We start from the raw sequence: 15,892 nt of genomic DNA on the forward strand, positions 1-15,892 counted from the left end.
GACATAGAGTAGATCCCAGAAGATATCGTTAACGAACTCCTGAAACACTTCGGGAGCGTTACACAGTCCGAAGGGCATCACTAGGTATTCGTAGTGCTCGTCCCGGGTGTTAAATGCCGTCTTTCATTCATCACCCCGGCGAATCCGGACTAGATTGTAAGCCCCACGCAGGTCTAGCTTAGAAAAAATTTTGGCCCCTCGTATGCGATCAAACAGCTCAGAGATGAGTGGCAACGGGTATTTTTTCTTGACTGTGATCAGGTTGAGGCCCCGGTAGTCAATGCAGGGATGAAGGGATCCATCCTTCTTTTTAACAAAGAAGAATCCAGCCCCGGCCGGGGAGGAAGATTTTCGTATAAATCCCCTCTCCAGATTCTCCTTGATATAGGCCGACATGGATAGAGACTCAGGCAAGGAGAGAGGATATACCCGTCCACGGGGTAGAGAGGCATTAGGCACCAGTTCAATGGGGCAGTCATAGGTCCGATGTGGAGGCAGAGTCCCAGCCTCCCTTTTGCTGAAAACATCGGCATACTGAGCAAATTGGGAAGGCAATCCCGCCAACGACTGTAGCAGAGGAGGCTTGACAGGATGGATCTGCAACAGACAACGACCATGGCACTTGGAGCCCCATTGGAGAACCTCTCCAGAATTCCAGTCCAGGACTGGGGCATGTAGTCGAAGCCAAGGCAGGCCCAGCAGAACAGGATTGATGGCCTTGGGCAAAACAAGGAAAGAAATAAATTCAGAATGAAGTACTCCAACCTGGAGCTTCAACGGCTTGGTTTTAGAGATGATGTGATCAGGCAGAGGCAGTCCATTAACTGAGGCAACAGCCAAATATGTCTCCAGGGGAACTGTGGGCAACTGAAGATGATCCACCAGCTCTTTCTGGATGAAGTTTGCAGCAGAGCCAGAGTCAAGATAGGCAGAAACTTGATGCGTCCTCTCGCCGGATACCAGGGTCACAGGAATAGTCAATTTGGAAGTGAATGCTCTGTTAGACTCCGTTCCACCTAGGGTTGTCTCTCCAACCAATCCTAGGCAATGGGGTCTCTCCGGCCTCTGGGGACACAGACGCACAATATGGCCTCCACAGCCGCAATACAGACAAAGTCCAGAAGTGCGTCTGGGTTGTTTCTCCTGGGTGGACAATTTGACAAAATTACCCTGCATCGGATCCACTGGTGGGACGACTGAGGAGGAATGCGGGACAGCAGAATCAAGCCTGGGAAGTTCTCTCCCCCGGAGAACCTCTTGGGAACGTTCCCGGATCCTCATGTCGACACGGGAGGCGAGTAGGATAAGATCGTCCAGGGTAGATGGCAGATCACGAGCAGCCAGCTCGTCCTTGATCCCTGAAGACAGTCCCTGCCAGAATGTAGCCACCAAAGCCGCGTTGTTCCAGGTCAATTCAGCAGCCAGGATACGGAACTGGATGGCATACTCGCCCATGGAGAGGTCTCCCTGGTGTAGGGTTAGCAAAGATGCAGCAGCCGAAGAAACTCTTCCAGGTTCCTCAAAGATCGAGCGGTCTCTGGTCCCTGATGTTCCCACAGAGGATTGGCCCATGCCAGGGCTTTGCCAGTAAGGAGAGAGATGATGAAGGCGATCCTGACGTCATCTGAACAGAAGGACCTGGCATGTAGTCTGAAGTGGATCAGGCACTGATTAAAAAATCCCCTGCAGGACCTCGGATCTCCGTCATAGCGTGGAGGTAGCGGCAAGAAACACATGGGGTTGGTACCGGTACAGACAGGAAGTGTAGCAGGCGGAACCGCAGGAACGGGTGCGGTGACGACTGTGGTTGGAGCGAGCAACCGATGGGCTATGGCGTTCACCGACATCTCGGCCAGCATGGCTTGTGTCGTCAAAGTCTCAGGTTGACCAGCGGGGTCCATGGCCTGAGCGTACTGTCACGAAGCGGGTTAGTGGACCCACTAGGCCGTACCGCCATAGCGGGAAGGCAGCTGGCCAAACCACAGGAAACCCCAGAAATACAATGTCCCGCATAAGGGTACCTAAACAGTCCAGATGGCGGCCGCAGCTCTGGCACAGATGAGATGGGTGCAGCAGATGGCGCCAAACGTGGCGGATGACACAGGAGCCGCAAGTTGCGCCAGACATGGCGGATTCCTCCGGACGTGGCAGATGACACAGGACGTGGCAGATTCCTCTGGACGTGGCAGATGACACAGGACATGGCAGATTCCTCTGGACGTGGCAGATGACACAGGACGTGGCACGACTTGATACTAAGGCAAAGCACGGGAAATAGGAACGGGGAACAAGGCACGGGTAACAACAGGAACGGGAAACACTAAGGGACCATTAGCAAGACAGACTGGGAAAACTAACAACGCTCAGGCAAAGATTAGAAGGCCAGGGGCCCTCTTATAGACCAGGAAATCGGGGCAGTTGATGATGATGACGATTTCCTATTGCGCGCACTGGCCCTTTAAGGCCGGGCGCTAGCGTGCGCGCGCACCCTACGGGACACAGCCGGACGGAGCGTAAGTGAGCGCTGGCGTCTCCTAGGAGGGAGACGGGGACCAGCGCTCACAGATCCATGGCTGCGGGCGTCGGGAGGTGAGTGAACACGACGGCCCGCGGCCATGGACGCTACACCGGCAACCATCACTCCAGTGTTCTAATGGTACATTGTGTTTGCTAACTGTGTTAGAAGGCTAATGGATGATTAGAAAACACATGAAAACCCTTGTGCAATTATGTTAGCACCGCTGTAAACAGTTTTGCTGTTTAGAGGAGCTATAAAACTGACCATCCTTTGAGCTTGTTGAGAATCTGGAGCATTACATTTGTGGGTTCGATTAAACTCTCAAAATGGCTAGAAAAAGAGAGCTTTCATGTGAAACTCGACAATCTATTCTTGTTCTTAGAAATGAAGGCTATTCCATGTGAGAAATTGCCAAGAAACTGAAGATTTCCTACAACGGTGTGTACTACTCCCTTCAGAGGACAGCACAAACAGGCTCTAACCAGAGTAGAAAGAGAAGTGGGAGGCCCCGCTGCACAACTGAGCAACAAGACAAGTACATTAGAGTCTCTAGTTTGAGAAATAGACGCCTCACAGGTCCTCATCTGGCAGCTTCATTAAATAGTACCCGCAAAACGCCAGTGTCAACGTCTACAGTGAAGAGGCGACTCCGGGATGCTGGCCTTCAGGGCAGAGTGGCAAAGAAAAAGCCATATCTGAGACTGGCTAATAAAAGGAAAAGATTAATATGGGCAAAAGCACACAAACATTGGACAGAGAAAGATTGTAAAAAAGTGTTATGGACAGACGAATCGAAGTTTGAGGTATTTGGATCACACAGAAGAACATTTGTGAGACGCAGAACAACTGAAAAGATGCTGGAAGAGTGCCTGACGCCATCTGTCAAGCAAGGTGGAGGTAATGTGATGGTCTGGGGTTGCTTTGGTGCTGGTAAAGTGGGAGATTTGTACAAGGTAAAAGGGATTTTGAAAAAGGAAGGCTATCACTCCATTTTGCAACGCCATGCCATACCCTGTGAACAGTGCTTGATTGGAGCCAATTTCATCCTACAACAGGACAATGACCCAAAGCACACCTCCAAATTATGCAAGAACTATTTAGGGAAGAAGCAGGCAGCTGGAATTCTATCTGTAATGGAGTGGCCAGTGCAGTCACCAGATCTCAACCCTATAGAGCTGTTGTGGGAGCAGCTTGACCGTATGGTATGCAAGAAGTGCCCATCAAGCCAATCCAACTTGTGGGAGGGGCTTCTGGAAGCATGGGGTGAAATTTCTCCCGATTTCCTCAGCAAATTAACAGCTAGAATGCCAAAGGTCTGCAATGCTGTAATTGCTGCAAATGGAGCCTTCTTTGACTAAAGCAATGTTTGAAGGAGAAAATTATTATTTCAAATAAAAATTATTATTTCTAACCTTGTCAATGTCTTGACTATATTTTCTAGTCATTTTGCAACTCATTTGATAAATATAAGTGTGAGTTTTCATGGAAAACACAAAATTGTCTGGATGACCCCAAACTTTTGAACGGTAGTGTAAGTTAATCATGTCCCCCCTTAGTCGTCTTTGTTCAAGGCTAAATAGGTTTAATTATTTTAATTTTTCCTCATAACTTAGATTCTCCATGCCCCATATTATCTTCGTTGCTCTTCTTTGTATTTTTTCTAACTCCAGGGCATCCTTTCTATGAACTGGAGCCCAGAACTGAACTGCATATTCTAGATGAGGCCTCACTAATGCTTTGTAAAGTGGTAATATTATGTCCCTGTCCCGCGAGTCCATGCCTCTTTTAATACACAACAATATCTTGCTGGCCTTTGAAGCAGCTGATAGACACTGCATGCTGTTATTTAGTTTATGATCTACAAGTACACCCAGATCCTTCTCAACAAGTGACTCCCCCAGTGTAGGACATATGATGCATGGAGGTTGTTGGTACGCAGATGCATAACTTTACATTTATTTACATTAAACCTCATTTGCCAAGTGGATGCCCAAACACTCAGTTTTTTTAAATCTGCTTGCAATTCACGAACATCTTCCATAGACTGAACTATATTACATAGCTTGGTGTTATCTGCAAAAATAGAAATAGTGCTATTAATCCCATCCTCTATATCATTAATAAATAAGTTGAATAATAGTGGTCCCAGCACTGAACCCTGGGGTACACCACTTATAACCGGGGACCGTTCAGAGTAGGAATCATTGACCACAACTCTCTGGATACAGTCCTTGAACCAATTCTCAATCCAATAACAAACTATACTTTCTAAACCTATAGTCCTTAATTTACCCATTAGACGTCTATGAGGGACAGTGTCAGGGCTTATTCAGATGAACGTGATATACGTCCGTGCAACGCGCGTGATTTTCACGCGCGTCGCACGGACCTATATTAGTCTATGGGGCCGTGCAGACAGTTCCGTGATTTTTATTCAGCGTGAGTCCGCTGCGTAAAACTCACGACATGTCCGTTCTTTGTGCGTATTTCGCGCATCACGCACCCATTGAAGTCAATGGGTGCGTGAAAATCACGCGCACCACACGGAAGCACTTCCGTGGGACGCGCTTGATTCGCGCAACAGCAGTCAAAAGTATGAATGAAAACAGAAAAGCACCATATGGTGATGACACACGGAGCTGTCAAGTGCCTTTTGCGCGCGCTATATCTACAGCGGCCCCTCTGTCTAGGCTTCTGCTCACCTCTTCATAAAAACAAATCAAGTTGGGTTGACAGCTTCTTAGTAGTACTAATACAGAATCAAAATTTTAACAGTTCTCTAAAGTGATAGACAATATCCCATGTGCTTGTTTAGCCAACCAGCTGTAGTGACAAACATCATGTGATACAAGTGGGGTTTATTGCACCAACTAGTATACCTTTATTTCATTATCATACAATAAATAGGACTGTAATAGAGACAGGATCACTTTAAATCAAATGGACACATAATGCACAAGGTGTATCAGGTTTTTCACTCCACTGTATTACAATTTATAAATTCTATTTTATTACATGTATGAATAAAAGTCTCAAGCAATTAGAATATATTCAGCATATGTTGTACTGTTTTATTGCACCTGCAATACAGTAGATTAAGTAGGAAGCAAAACTTGTAGACAGGTTTACGTCAGATCAGATGCAGCACAGCCAGGCTGATCATTTCCAGATGACCAGCATTTACCAAAGTTTATAAAACAGTGGAGTACGTCAGATGTACTTTTCAGCCATGGAAAGGATGAGTGAGTTATCTGTGTAAACACCTACACATTACCTAATATAGGAACTGCACAGCTGCTGGGATTTACAGAGCTTTAAGGGCATGACCAGACGTGGCGGAATTGCTATGGAATTCCGCTGTGGACAGTCCGCAGTGGAAATCTGCAGCGTACACGTTTCTCCATTGCCTTCCACAGCTTTTTAGTAGGGTTCGTTTACACATTGCAGACAATTCCGCTGCGGAGCATAGGCTGCGGTGCGGAATTTGGTGTCCGCAGCATACAATGGTTGTTGCGGACGTGTCGCGGACTTGTTGCGGACTCATTGCGGAATTTCTCCATTGACTTAATTGGAGAGTCAAAATTCCGCAATGAAGTCCGCACATGTTATGTGTGCTGCGGAGCGTATTGGTTTTACTAACATGACATTTCTTCATTCTGGCTGGACCTATGTATTTCTAGTATAAACAGAAGGAGATCAAGGAGCTGGATAGCCAAGTATAGTAAAATTAAATACCTTTATTAACACATAAATACACATAAAATGTTAAAAAAATTACAAAAGGACAAAAGGACTCTGTAGTTCCAAAACAGCACAACAGTGGAGACTCCCAGAAGTAATTCAGGGCAAGGTAAACAAACAGTCTAGGTACAAAGTATGAGACAAGGGCACAGTGTCTAATGGTACGGATGAATAATTATATCCTAATACAAGTGCAACCTTCACATACAAAGAACAGGGTGAAGAATGGAGATGAGTCACCTGAAAAAGCAGGTCCACAGACTGAAAAATCAGCCCCCACTATTCAAAAAGTCGTCTTACCCATAGTGAGTGGACCGGGAGAGTCGATCAAGTGTGCTGTTGAACCCCAACGCGCGTTTCGCGGTCTGCTTCCTCAAGGGGTGTCTATGTATTTCTAGGTCTACAGCCAGAGTGAGGAAGTCAATGGGGCTCCCGTAATTATGGGAGCGTTGCTAGGCGACGTCAGTAAATAGTCACTGTCCAGGGTGCTAAAAGAGTTAAGCGATAGGCAGTAACTGTTTCTGCACCCTGGACAGTGACTTCCGATCACAATATACATCAACCTGTAAAAAAAATAGAAGTTCATACTTACCGAGAACTCCCTGTTTCTTCCTCCAGTCCGGCTTCCCAGGATGACGTTTCAGTCTAAGTGACGGCTGCAGCCAATCACAGGCTGCAGCAGTCACATGGACTGCCGCGTCATCCAGGGAGGTCGGGCTGGATGCCGAAAGAGGGACGCGTCACCAAGACAACGGCCGGTAAGTATGAATTTCTTTTTACTTTTACTAGGGAAAGTGCTGTCCCTTCTCTCTATCCTGCACTGATAGAGAGAAGGGAAGTACTTTTACCTCAATACGCAACGGCCAGTCCGCATCAATTTAATGCCCATTTTGGGCAGAGCCGCAACAGAATCTGCAACGCAGATTCTGTGCGGCATTGATGCGGACAGTGGCGGAAGAATTCCGCCACGTCTGGGCATGCCCTAAGGGTCAGTTCACACGTTGCCTAAATACTGCAGATTTTCCGCAACAAAATTCAGGCCAGCTAAGTGCTGAATTTTCTGCAGCGGACATTCTAGGCAAAAAACTGCACCACAGTTTGGTGCGGTTTTTCACCTGGAATTCCCTGCGACGCACAGGGCGGATACACAGCGTGCTCTTACGCAGTGTATTCGCACCGTGTGAACTCAGCCTAACTCGGAACTGGCTATTTCTGTGCAGGACATTTCTGCGCCTCTAAATGCTTTGCTCCCATCTCGTTTGAGCCATCTATCGTAGTTATACACTGGAAGTATTCCCAGATGTGTACCTTAAATGTAAGGCTTCAAGGTATTCCACCATATAGCCATACATTGGCATTCGTCACCCATTGGATCCAATGTTAAAAAACTTATACCAAACTTATACCAAGCACATTTTTTTTCTGGTGGCCCACTTTATAGGAAAGTGCAGTCTTCTGCTCATTCCTATATAGTCAAAAGGCCCACAGAGTTCAAAAGGACACTGTTTTGGACTCCGTAGGATGAATGGGGGCCTACGGATACATTTGACCAAGCTATTTTAGACTCATAATCTAAGAAGCGCTGTGGGGAACGGACGACAGAGCAAGAGGGCGCGGAACAAGATCTAGGGCAGGTATGTATAAATAATTTTTTGTCTAATGCAGTGGTTCCCACCCGTGTTGCCACGGAACCCTGGGGTGCCGTGAGAACCCTCCAGGTGTGCCGTGATACTCTTCTGAACCTCTACCTCCTCAAAGCGCGAAGTGCATGTGAGGAGATTTTTTGCAGCCCCATTGTAGATAGCACCCCCCCCTTCTGTATATAGCTTCCCTTCCTGTATATAGTGCCACTGTAGCGCCCTGAAGTAGCGGAATCCCCCTATGGCCGGGGATTTCGCTCCTGGTCGTAGCGCATGATGTCTCTGTCCATATATGAACAGTGACATCAGAGGCAACTCCTGAAGTGGAATCCCCGTCCACAGCATTGCTGGTGCGGTGGCCGGTGATTCGGCTCCAGGAAAAGCCCCTGGCACCACTGTCCATAAATGAACCGAGACGTCAGGGGCTTCTCCTGGAGTGGAATCCCTCGTAACAGCGGACTGATGGTCATTTTACTGTGAGTGGGGGGCTGAGGTTCTTCAAGTAGTTTCCACCCCTGACCTCCAATTGAAATTAATAATCAGAAAATACCTGTGGCGCTCGTTTGGAGTACATTTGCTAGCGGGAAAAAGAAGTGTCATGCCCTTTCTTCAGGTGTTTCCTTCTCTGAACACTTTTGGCAGAGAAAGTGGTTTTCTCTGCGCTTTTTTCCTGCGGCAAAGAGAGTGCAGGCTGGTCAAAATCTGTCTCAAAATTCCTAAAGGAATTTTGAGGCAGATTTTTCTGCCTGCATAAAACTCCTTGTAAACATACCCTTATAATGGTTTTGCTTTTTTAGTTATTAGTGTTACAAATTTTTTTTTTTTTTTGCGTGTGTGAGTTTTTAGATGTTCGGTCATTGGACTACGTCGGATTCGAGGACTACTTCGATGATAGAGTTTTTATTTGAAATAAATTGGTTAACGAGGATCGTGTGGGGGGGGGGGGTGTTTATTTCAATAAAATATTTTTTCTGTGTGTCTGTGTTTTTTTTAACTTTATTACTACTGCCTTATTAATGGCAGCTGTCTGATAGATAGTGTCCATTACTAAGCCGGGGCTTTGTGTAAGCCGATGAAGAGGCTAACACTAACCCCCATTATTACACGGTACCCACTGCCACCCGTGGTGCCGGGAAGAGCCAGGTACTATCCAGTACCCTACCATCTAAAGTGATGGTCAGGCACTGGGGCGGCCGCAGTCTGGTATCATTAGGCTGGGAACGCCCTAAAACAGTGGGCTTTCCCACCAAGGTAATGCTAGGCTGTGGCTGCTTTATTGTATCTGGTTGGTTATGAAAAGTTGGGGGGACCCTACGTCGTTTTTAAAAAGAAAATAAAAAAATTGAAAAGAACAACATGGGGTCCCCCCATTTTTCATAACCAACTAGATACAATAAATCAGCCACAGCCTAGCATTACCAGTGTGGAAAGGCCCATTGTTTTTGGGCATTCCCAGCCTGGTAATGCCAGCCTGCGGCCGTCCCAGTGCCCGACCGTCACTTCAGATGGTTGGGTACTGGATTGTACCCGGCTTTTCCCTGCACCCCTGCTTGCGGTGGGTACCGGAGTAATAATAGAGGGGGTTAGTGTTAGCCTCGTCTCCGGCTAATACTAAGCCCCGCCTTAGTAAATGGACGCTGTCTATCAGACAGCCACCATTACTAAGGCAGTAGAAATTAAGTTAAAAAAGACACCAACACAGAAAAAATATTTTATTGAAATAAAACCCCCCACACAACCCTCGTTAACCATTTATTGAAAATAAAAATGCTGTCATCGAAGTAGTCCTCGAATCCGAAGTAGTTCAATGACCAAACCTGTAAAAAAAACACACTAAAATAAAACCATTAAGAAAACGAATAACTAAGAAAGCAAAACCATTATCATACTTACTTTCCTGGGTTTGTGACAGTAAACTAAGCAGTGACAGCTCTAAAGAACTCTTTCCTACATTAATGTCTGAAACGTCTTTCTTCTACACACAATGAATGTCCCCTGGTCCTTTGTACAGTCCTTGGAAAAAACAGATCACGTGCCAGTTCTTTGCATTCACCACACATATATTTATACATGTTAATAAGATCACCCCTAAGGCGCCTTTTTTGCAGGCTGAACAAGCCCAATTTTTCTAGCCTTTCATTGTAAGCGACACCTCCCATCCCATTTAATAATCTTTTCGCCCACCTTTAAACCCTCTCCATCTCCTCAATATCATTTTTATAATGTGGAGCCCAAAACTGAATTCCATATTCTAGATGAGGCATTTATAGAGGGGTAATATTACATTTGAATCACAGGTTTTTATCTCTCTTTTTATACACCCTAAACTCGTATTTGCTTTTGAAGCTGCTGCTTGACATTGAGTGCTGCTTAGCTTAACCCTTCCCGCTCCTGGACGTACTATTAGGTCATGGTAGCTGAATCGTTCACGCTCCATGACCTAATAGTACGTCTCGGGAGTAACGGCTGTTTCGGCCGTCCTCCCGACACATACAGGAGCTATGACAGCTGCTGTCTCGTACAGCAGCTGCCGCAGCTCCTACAGCGGGGACCGATCGCTGTGTCCCCGCTGATTAACCCCTTAAAATCTGCGTTCAATAGAGATCGCGGCTTTTTAGGGGTTAAGCTGCCATCGCCAGCCTGCTACACGATAGCGGCCGGTGATGGCGTCCGGCTATGCCATCGACGGAAGCCTAGTGGGTCCTGCTGTCAGTGAGTAGCTGACAGTTCTAATACACTGCACTACGCATGTAGTGCAGTGTATTAGAATAGTGATCACGGCCTCCTGCCCTCAAGTCCCCTAGTGGGAAAAAATAATAAAGTGAAGAAAAAGTAAAAAAAACATGTGTAAAAATAAGAAAATAAAAGTTTTAAAAGTAATAAAATTAAAAATCCCCCTTTTTCCCTTATCAGTCCTTTATTATTAATAAAAATAGATAAATAAACAAATAAACTATACATAATTGGTATCGCCGTGTCCGTCACGGCCTGAACTACAAAATTATTTTGTTATTTATCCCGCACGGTGAACGCAGTAAAAGAAAATAATAATAAACCGTACCACAATCACAATTGTTTGGTCACTTCACTTCCCAAAAAACGGAATAAAGAGATCAAAAAGTCGCATGTACCTAAAAATGATACTGATCGAAACTACAGTTCGTTACGCAAAAAATAAGTCCTCGCACGGCTTTATTGATGGAAAAATAAAAAAGTTCTGGCTCTTAGAATATGGTAACACAAAAAGTGAATGATTTTTTTTACAAAACGTATTTTATTGTGCAAACGCCATAAGACATAAAAAAACTATAAACATCTGGTATCGCCGTAATCGTATCGCCACGCAGAATTAAGTGAATCTGTCATTTATAGCGCACGGTGAACGCTGTAAAAAAAACAATAGTAGAATTGCTGTTTTTTTAGTCACCACGCCACCTAAAAATAGAATAAAAACTGATCAAAAAGCCGCATGCACCCCAAGAAAACTACAATGAGTCTGCTTCAGTCCATTACCGCACTAGGGCTACATGTGGGATATTGCGTTTCTCTGGTAAAACCTTTTGTGTTATAGAAAAAAATGGTATAAAAAGGATTTTCTGACAAAAATAAATATGTAAATTTCACCTCTACTTTGCTCTGTGAAACACCTAAAGAGTTCATAAACTTTCTAAATGCTGTTGTGAATACTTTGAGGGGTCTAGTTTCTAAAATGGGGTGTTTCATAGGGGTTTCTAATATATGGGCCCCTCAAAGCAACTTCAGAACTGAACTGGAACCTAAAAAAAAAAAAAGATTAGGCAATACTTCGCTTCTCCTAATGAGCATTGCCTACTCCAAGACGACCCCAGTTTTGACAGTTTGTATAAACGGAGACCCCTATTAGACCGTTTCAGTGCCCGGTTTTCCAAAGCATACACCACCGAGACGTGTATTTCTATTGATGAGTCCTTGGTACATTTTAAAGGGAGGCTTCAATTCCACCAGTACCTGCCGGGTAGGAGGGCAAGGTATGGTGTGAAGATGTATAAGCTGTGCGAGAGTGCATCAGGGTATACCTACAAATTTATGATATATGAAGAGACGGACACCAGTGCTCAGTCCCCAGAATGCCCCCCCTTACTGGGAGTTAATGCAAAAATTGTGTGGGATTCCCACTACTGGACCAGGGTTACCACCTCTACCAGGATAATTTTTATACCAGCGTCCCACTCTTCAACTGCCTCGCCTCCATAAGTCCTGCGGCATGCGGCACTGCTAGAAGAAATCTGAGAGGCCTCCCTAAGACTCTGCTTGGGCAAACACTCAGAAGGGGTGAGAGCAGGGCACAATCCAGCAGCAACATATTGTGTGTCAAGTACAAGAGAAGAGAGATGCCACACCAGTACCCATGTACCTGTACGAGGTACCAGTACAGAGACCCCCAAACCAGACTGCATCCTGGACTACAATAGGTACATGGGAGGGGTGCACATCATACAGAGGGCATTGTACAATGTGTACGTGCTACGTCGATGTGCAGGCCAGAGCGGAACTTTCCTGGAATTTCAAGAGGTAGTTATCAAGAAACTAATTTTTAGGGACCAAGAAGGGGGGGCACCCAGTACTTCTGGAAGCGGGGCCACACGCATCGTACCCGGGCAACAGTTTCCAGGAGAAGTTCCCCAAACTGGCAAGAAAGGAAATAGTCAAAAGAGGTACAAAGTCTGCTATAAGAGGGGGATAAGGGAGGACACAATATATCAATGTGACACGTGTCCCGAAAAACTAAGGCTCCGTATGAAAGAGTGCTTCAAAATGTATCATACATCCCTTGATTTTTAATCTACGCCAGTTTTACTTACCCTGATGCACTCCGCACAGCTTATCCCCCCTTGTCTTTCCCTTCTGAGCCCTGCTGCGTGCCCAGGCAGCTATAGCAGCCACATTGAGGGTATTGCGATACCCGTGAGAACCCACATTACAGTTTATGGGGTGTATGTCTCCGGTAAAAATGCTCACTACACCTCTAGATAAATGCCTTAAGGGGTGTAGTTTTTAAAACGGGGTCACTTCTTGGGGGTTTCAACTGTACTGGTACCTCAGGGGCTTCTGCATACATGACTTCGCACCAGAAAATCCCCAGTAGGCCAAATGGTGGTCCTTTCCTTCTGAGACCTCCCATGGGCCCAAACGTCAGTTTATCACCACAAATTGGGCATTGCCGCACTCAGGACAAATTGGGCAACAAAATGGTGTGTTTTATTTCTTGTGAAAATAAGACATAATTTTATTTGAATTCCCAGCCCAATTCAAATAAGTTATGTGAAAAAACTATGGGGTCAAAATGGTCACAACAACAATAAATGAATTCCTTGAGGGGTGTAGTTTCCAAAATGGGGTCACTTCAGGTGGGTTTCCATTGCTTTGATACCTCTGGGGCTCTGCAAATGCGACATGGCACCCAAAAACCAATCCAGAAAAATCTGGACTCCAATGAACAAATAGCGCTCCTTTTCTTCTGAGCCCTCCCAGGGGCCCAAACGGCAGTTTATCACCACAAATGGGGTATTGCTGCACTCAGGACAAATTGGGCAACAAAATTTAGTATTTTATTTCTTGTGAAAATAAGAAATTTTGAGCTAAAACGACATATTATTGGAAAAAATAATTTTTTTTAAAATTCCCAGCCCAATTCAAATAAGTTCTGTGAAGAAACTATGGGGTCTAAATGGTTACATTACCCATGTAGTTTCCAAAATGGGGTCACTTCTGGTGGGTTTCCATTGCTTTGAAACCTCTGAGGCTCTGCTAATGTGACATGGCACCCGAAAACCAAACCAACAAAATCTGCACTCCAAAGAACACACAGCGCTCCTTCCCTTCTGAGGCCACCCATGGGCCCAAATGGCAGTTTATCGCCACAAATGGGGTATTGCTGCACTCAGTAGAAATTGGGCAACAAAATGGGTTATTTTGTTCCCTGTGAAAATAAGAAATTTTTATCAAAAATGACATCTTATTGGAAAAAATTTCATTTTTTTAATTTCACAGCCCAATTCAAATACCGTGCTGAGTAAAAACTGTGAGGTCAAAATGGTAACAACAACCATAAATTAATTCCTTGAGGTGTGTAGTTTCCAAAATGCGGTCACTTTTGTGGGATTCCTACTGTTTTGGCACCTCAACACCTCTTCAAACCTGGCATGCTGCCTAAAATATATTCTAATAAAAAAAGAGGCCTCAAAATGCACTAGGTGCTTCATTGCTTCTGGGGCTTGTGTTTTAGTCCACGAGCGCACTAGAGCCACATGTGGGACATTTCTAAAAACTGCAGAATCTGGACAATACATATTTGGTAGTGTTTCTCTGGTAAAACCTTCTGTGTTACAGAAAAAAATTGAATACAATTGAAATTCAGCAAGAAAAATTAAATTTGCAAATTTCATCTCCACTTTGCTTTAATTTCTGTGAAATGCCTGAAGGGTTAAAAAACTTTCTAAATGCAGTTTTGAATACTTTGAGGGGTCTAGTTTTCAAAATGGGGTGTTTTATTGGGGTTTCTAATACATAGGCCCCTCAAAGCCACTTCGGAACTGAACAGGTACCTTCAAAAAAAGGCTTTTGAAATTTTCTTAAAAATATGAGAAATTGCTGTTTATGTTCTAAGCCTTGTAACGTCCAAGAAAAATAAAAGAATGTTCAAAAAACGATGCCAATCTAAAGTAGACATATGGGAAATGTGAACTAGTAATAATTTTGGGTGGTATAACTGTCTGTTTTACAAGCAGATGCATTTAAATTCTGAAGAATGATATTTTTTATACATTTTCTCTAAATTTTGCAATTTTTCACCAAGAAACACTGAATATATCGACCAAATTTTACCACGAACATAAAGCCCAATGTGTTACGAGAAAACAATCTCAGAATCGCTTGGATAGGTTTAAGCATTCCGACGTTATTACCACATAAAGTGAAATACGTCAGATTTGAAAAATGGGCTCTGAGCCTTAAGGCCAAAACAAGGCTGTGTCCTTAAGGGGTTAAGGTCCTTCTCCTGTTCTTTTATCCCCAGTTTTATGCCATTTAATGTATATGCATTAATACTATTATTGCGTCTTAGGTGCATTACTTTACATTTATCAACATTACATTTCATCTTCCATGTTTTTGCCTATGCTGCCAGCTTATCCAAGTCTTTCTGTAATATTTTATAGTCGAGCTGAGTTTTAAGTATCTTATAAATAGTCTCATAAGACATATAGAGTCTTATAAGACATATCACGTTATTCCAGTTTACCATTTCTACAAACAGTATACTGCAGTTTATTAATGATATGTGGCTCATCCACTTCCTCAATTACATCAGCTTACAACTCTTACCTCTTTCCTCTACATCACACACTCGAAAAACACTATCAAGTATTTGCTCTTCAGATGATAAATTGGCTGTTTGTTCAAGGTATTTCTGGGAAGCATCTAAAAGGAAAATTGAAGAAGATCCTTCATTATTGAACCTTTACAATAAGATAACAGGAATGGTTTCTTTGTAAAAAGGCCTTAGACTGTACAGATGCCGCATGGGCTACGTATTTGAATGGAAACAATTCAACCAGTACTTAGGAGAACAGCATCTATCTGATGTAAATACCTGAAGATATAGAGACGTGTTTCATCATTAAGGGCCGGCAGTGCTGATACTTGGAGACCAGTAACATCCTTTAAATATTCTAACATTCAATAATTCGATTAGCAACATTTAATAAATTAAAGGGAACCTGGTACCCTGATTGACATGAACTAGATTTTACTCTGAAGCACTGCAGCGTTTTAAAATGTACTCGGGGAGAAGTGTATTTACTTGGCGGCTTCCCTACGGCTGCTTCCTGCTCGGTTCAGCTTGATTGACAGCTCTCCCTATTTGTGTATAGGGAGAGACCTGACAAATCAAGCTGATGTGAACAGGCCCTAACAGAGTGGATTTTACTCTCTGGATCAACAAGACAAAACTGGG

At 44.3% G+C, this 15,892-nt stretch overlaps 1 protein-coding gene across 7 annotated transcripts in view; it reads right to left on the reverse strand.

The window, feature by feature from the left end:
* Positions 1 to 15,892, reverse strand: part of KASH5 (KASH domain containing 5) — a 91,724-nt gene that overhangs the window by 71,815 nt on the left and 4,017 nt on the right. For all 7 annotated transcript variants that reach the window (XM_075839869.1, XM_075839868.1, XM_075839870.1 and 4 more), the window contains exon 3: positions 15,262 to 15,357. In XM_075839869.1, the coding sequence (XP_075695984.1) occupies positions 15,262 to 15,357 (96 nt within the window). The remainder of the gene's footprint in view (positions 1 to 15,261; positions 15,358 to 15,892) is intronic.

This window comes from Rhinoderma darwinii, chromosome 10, assembly GCF_050947455.1.
Source record: "Rhinoderma darwinii isolate aRhiDar2 chromosome 10, aRhiDar2.hap1, whole genome shotgun sequence".
NCBI classification, from domain to species: Eukaryota; Metazoa; Chordata; class Amphibia; order Anura; family Rhinodermatidae; genus Rhinoderma; species Rhinoderma darwinii.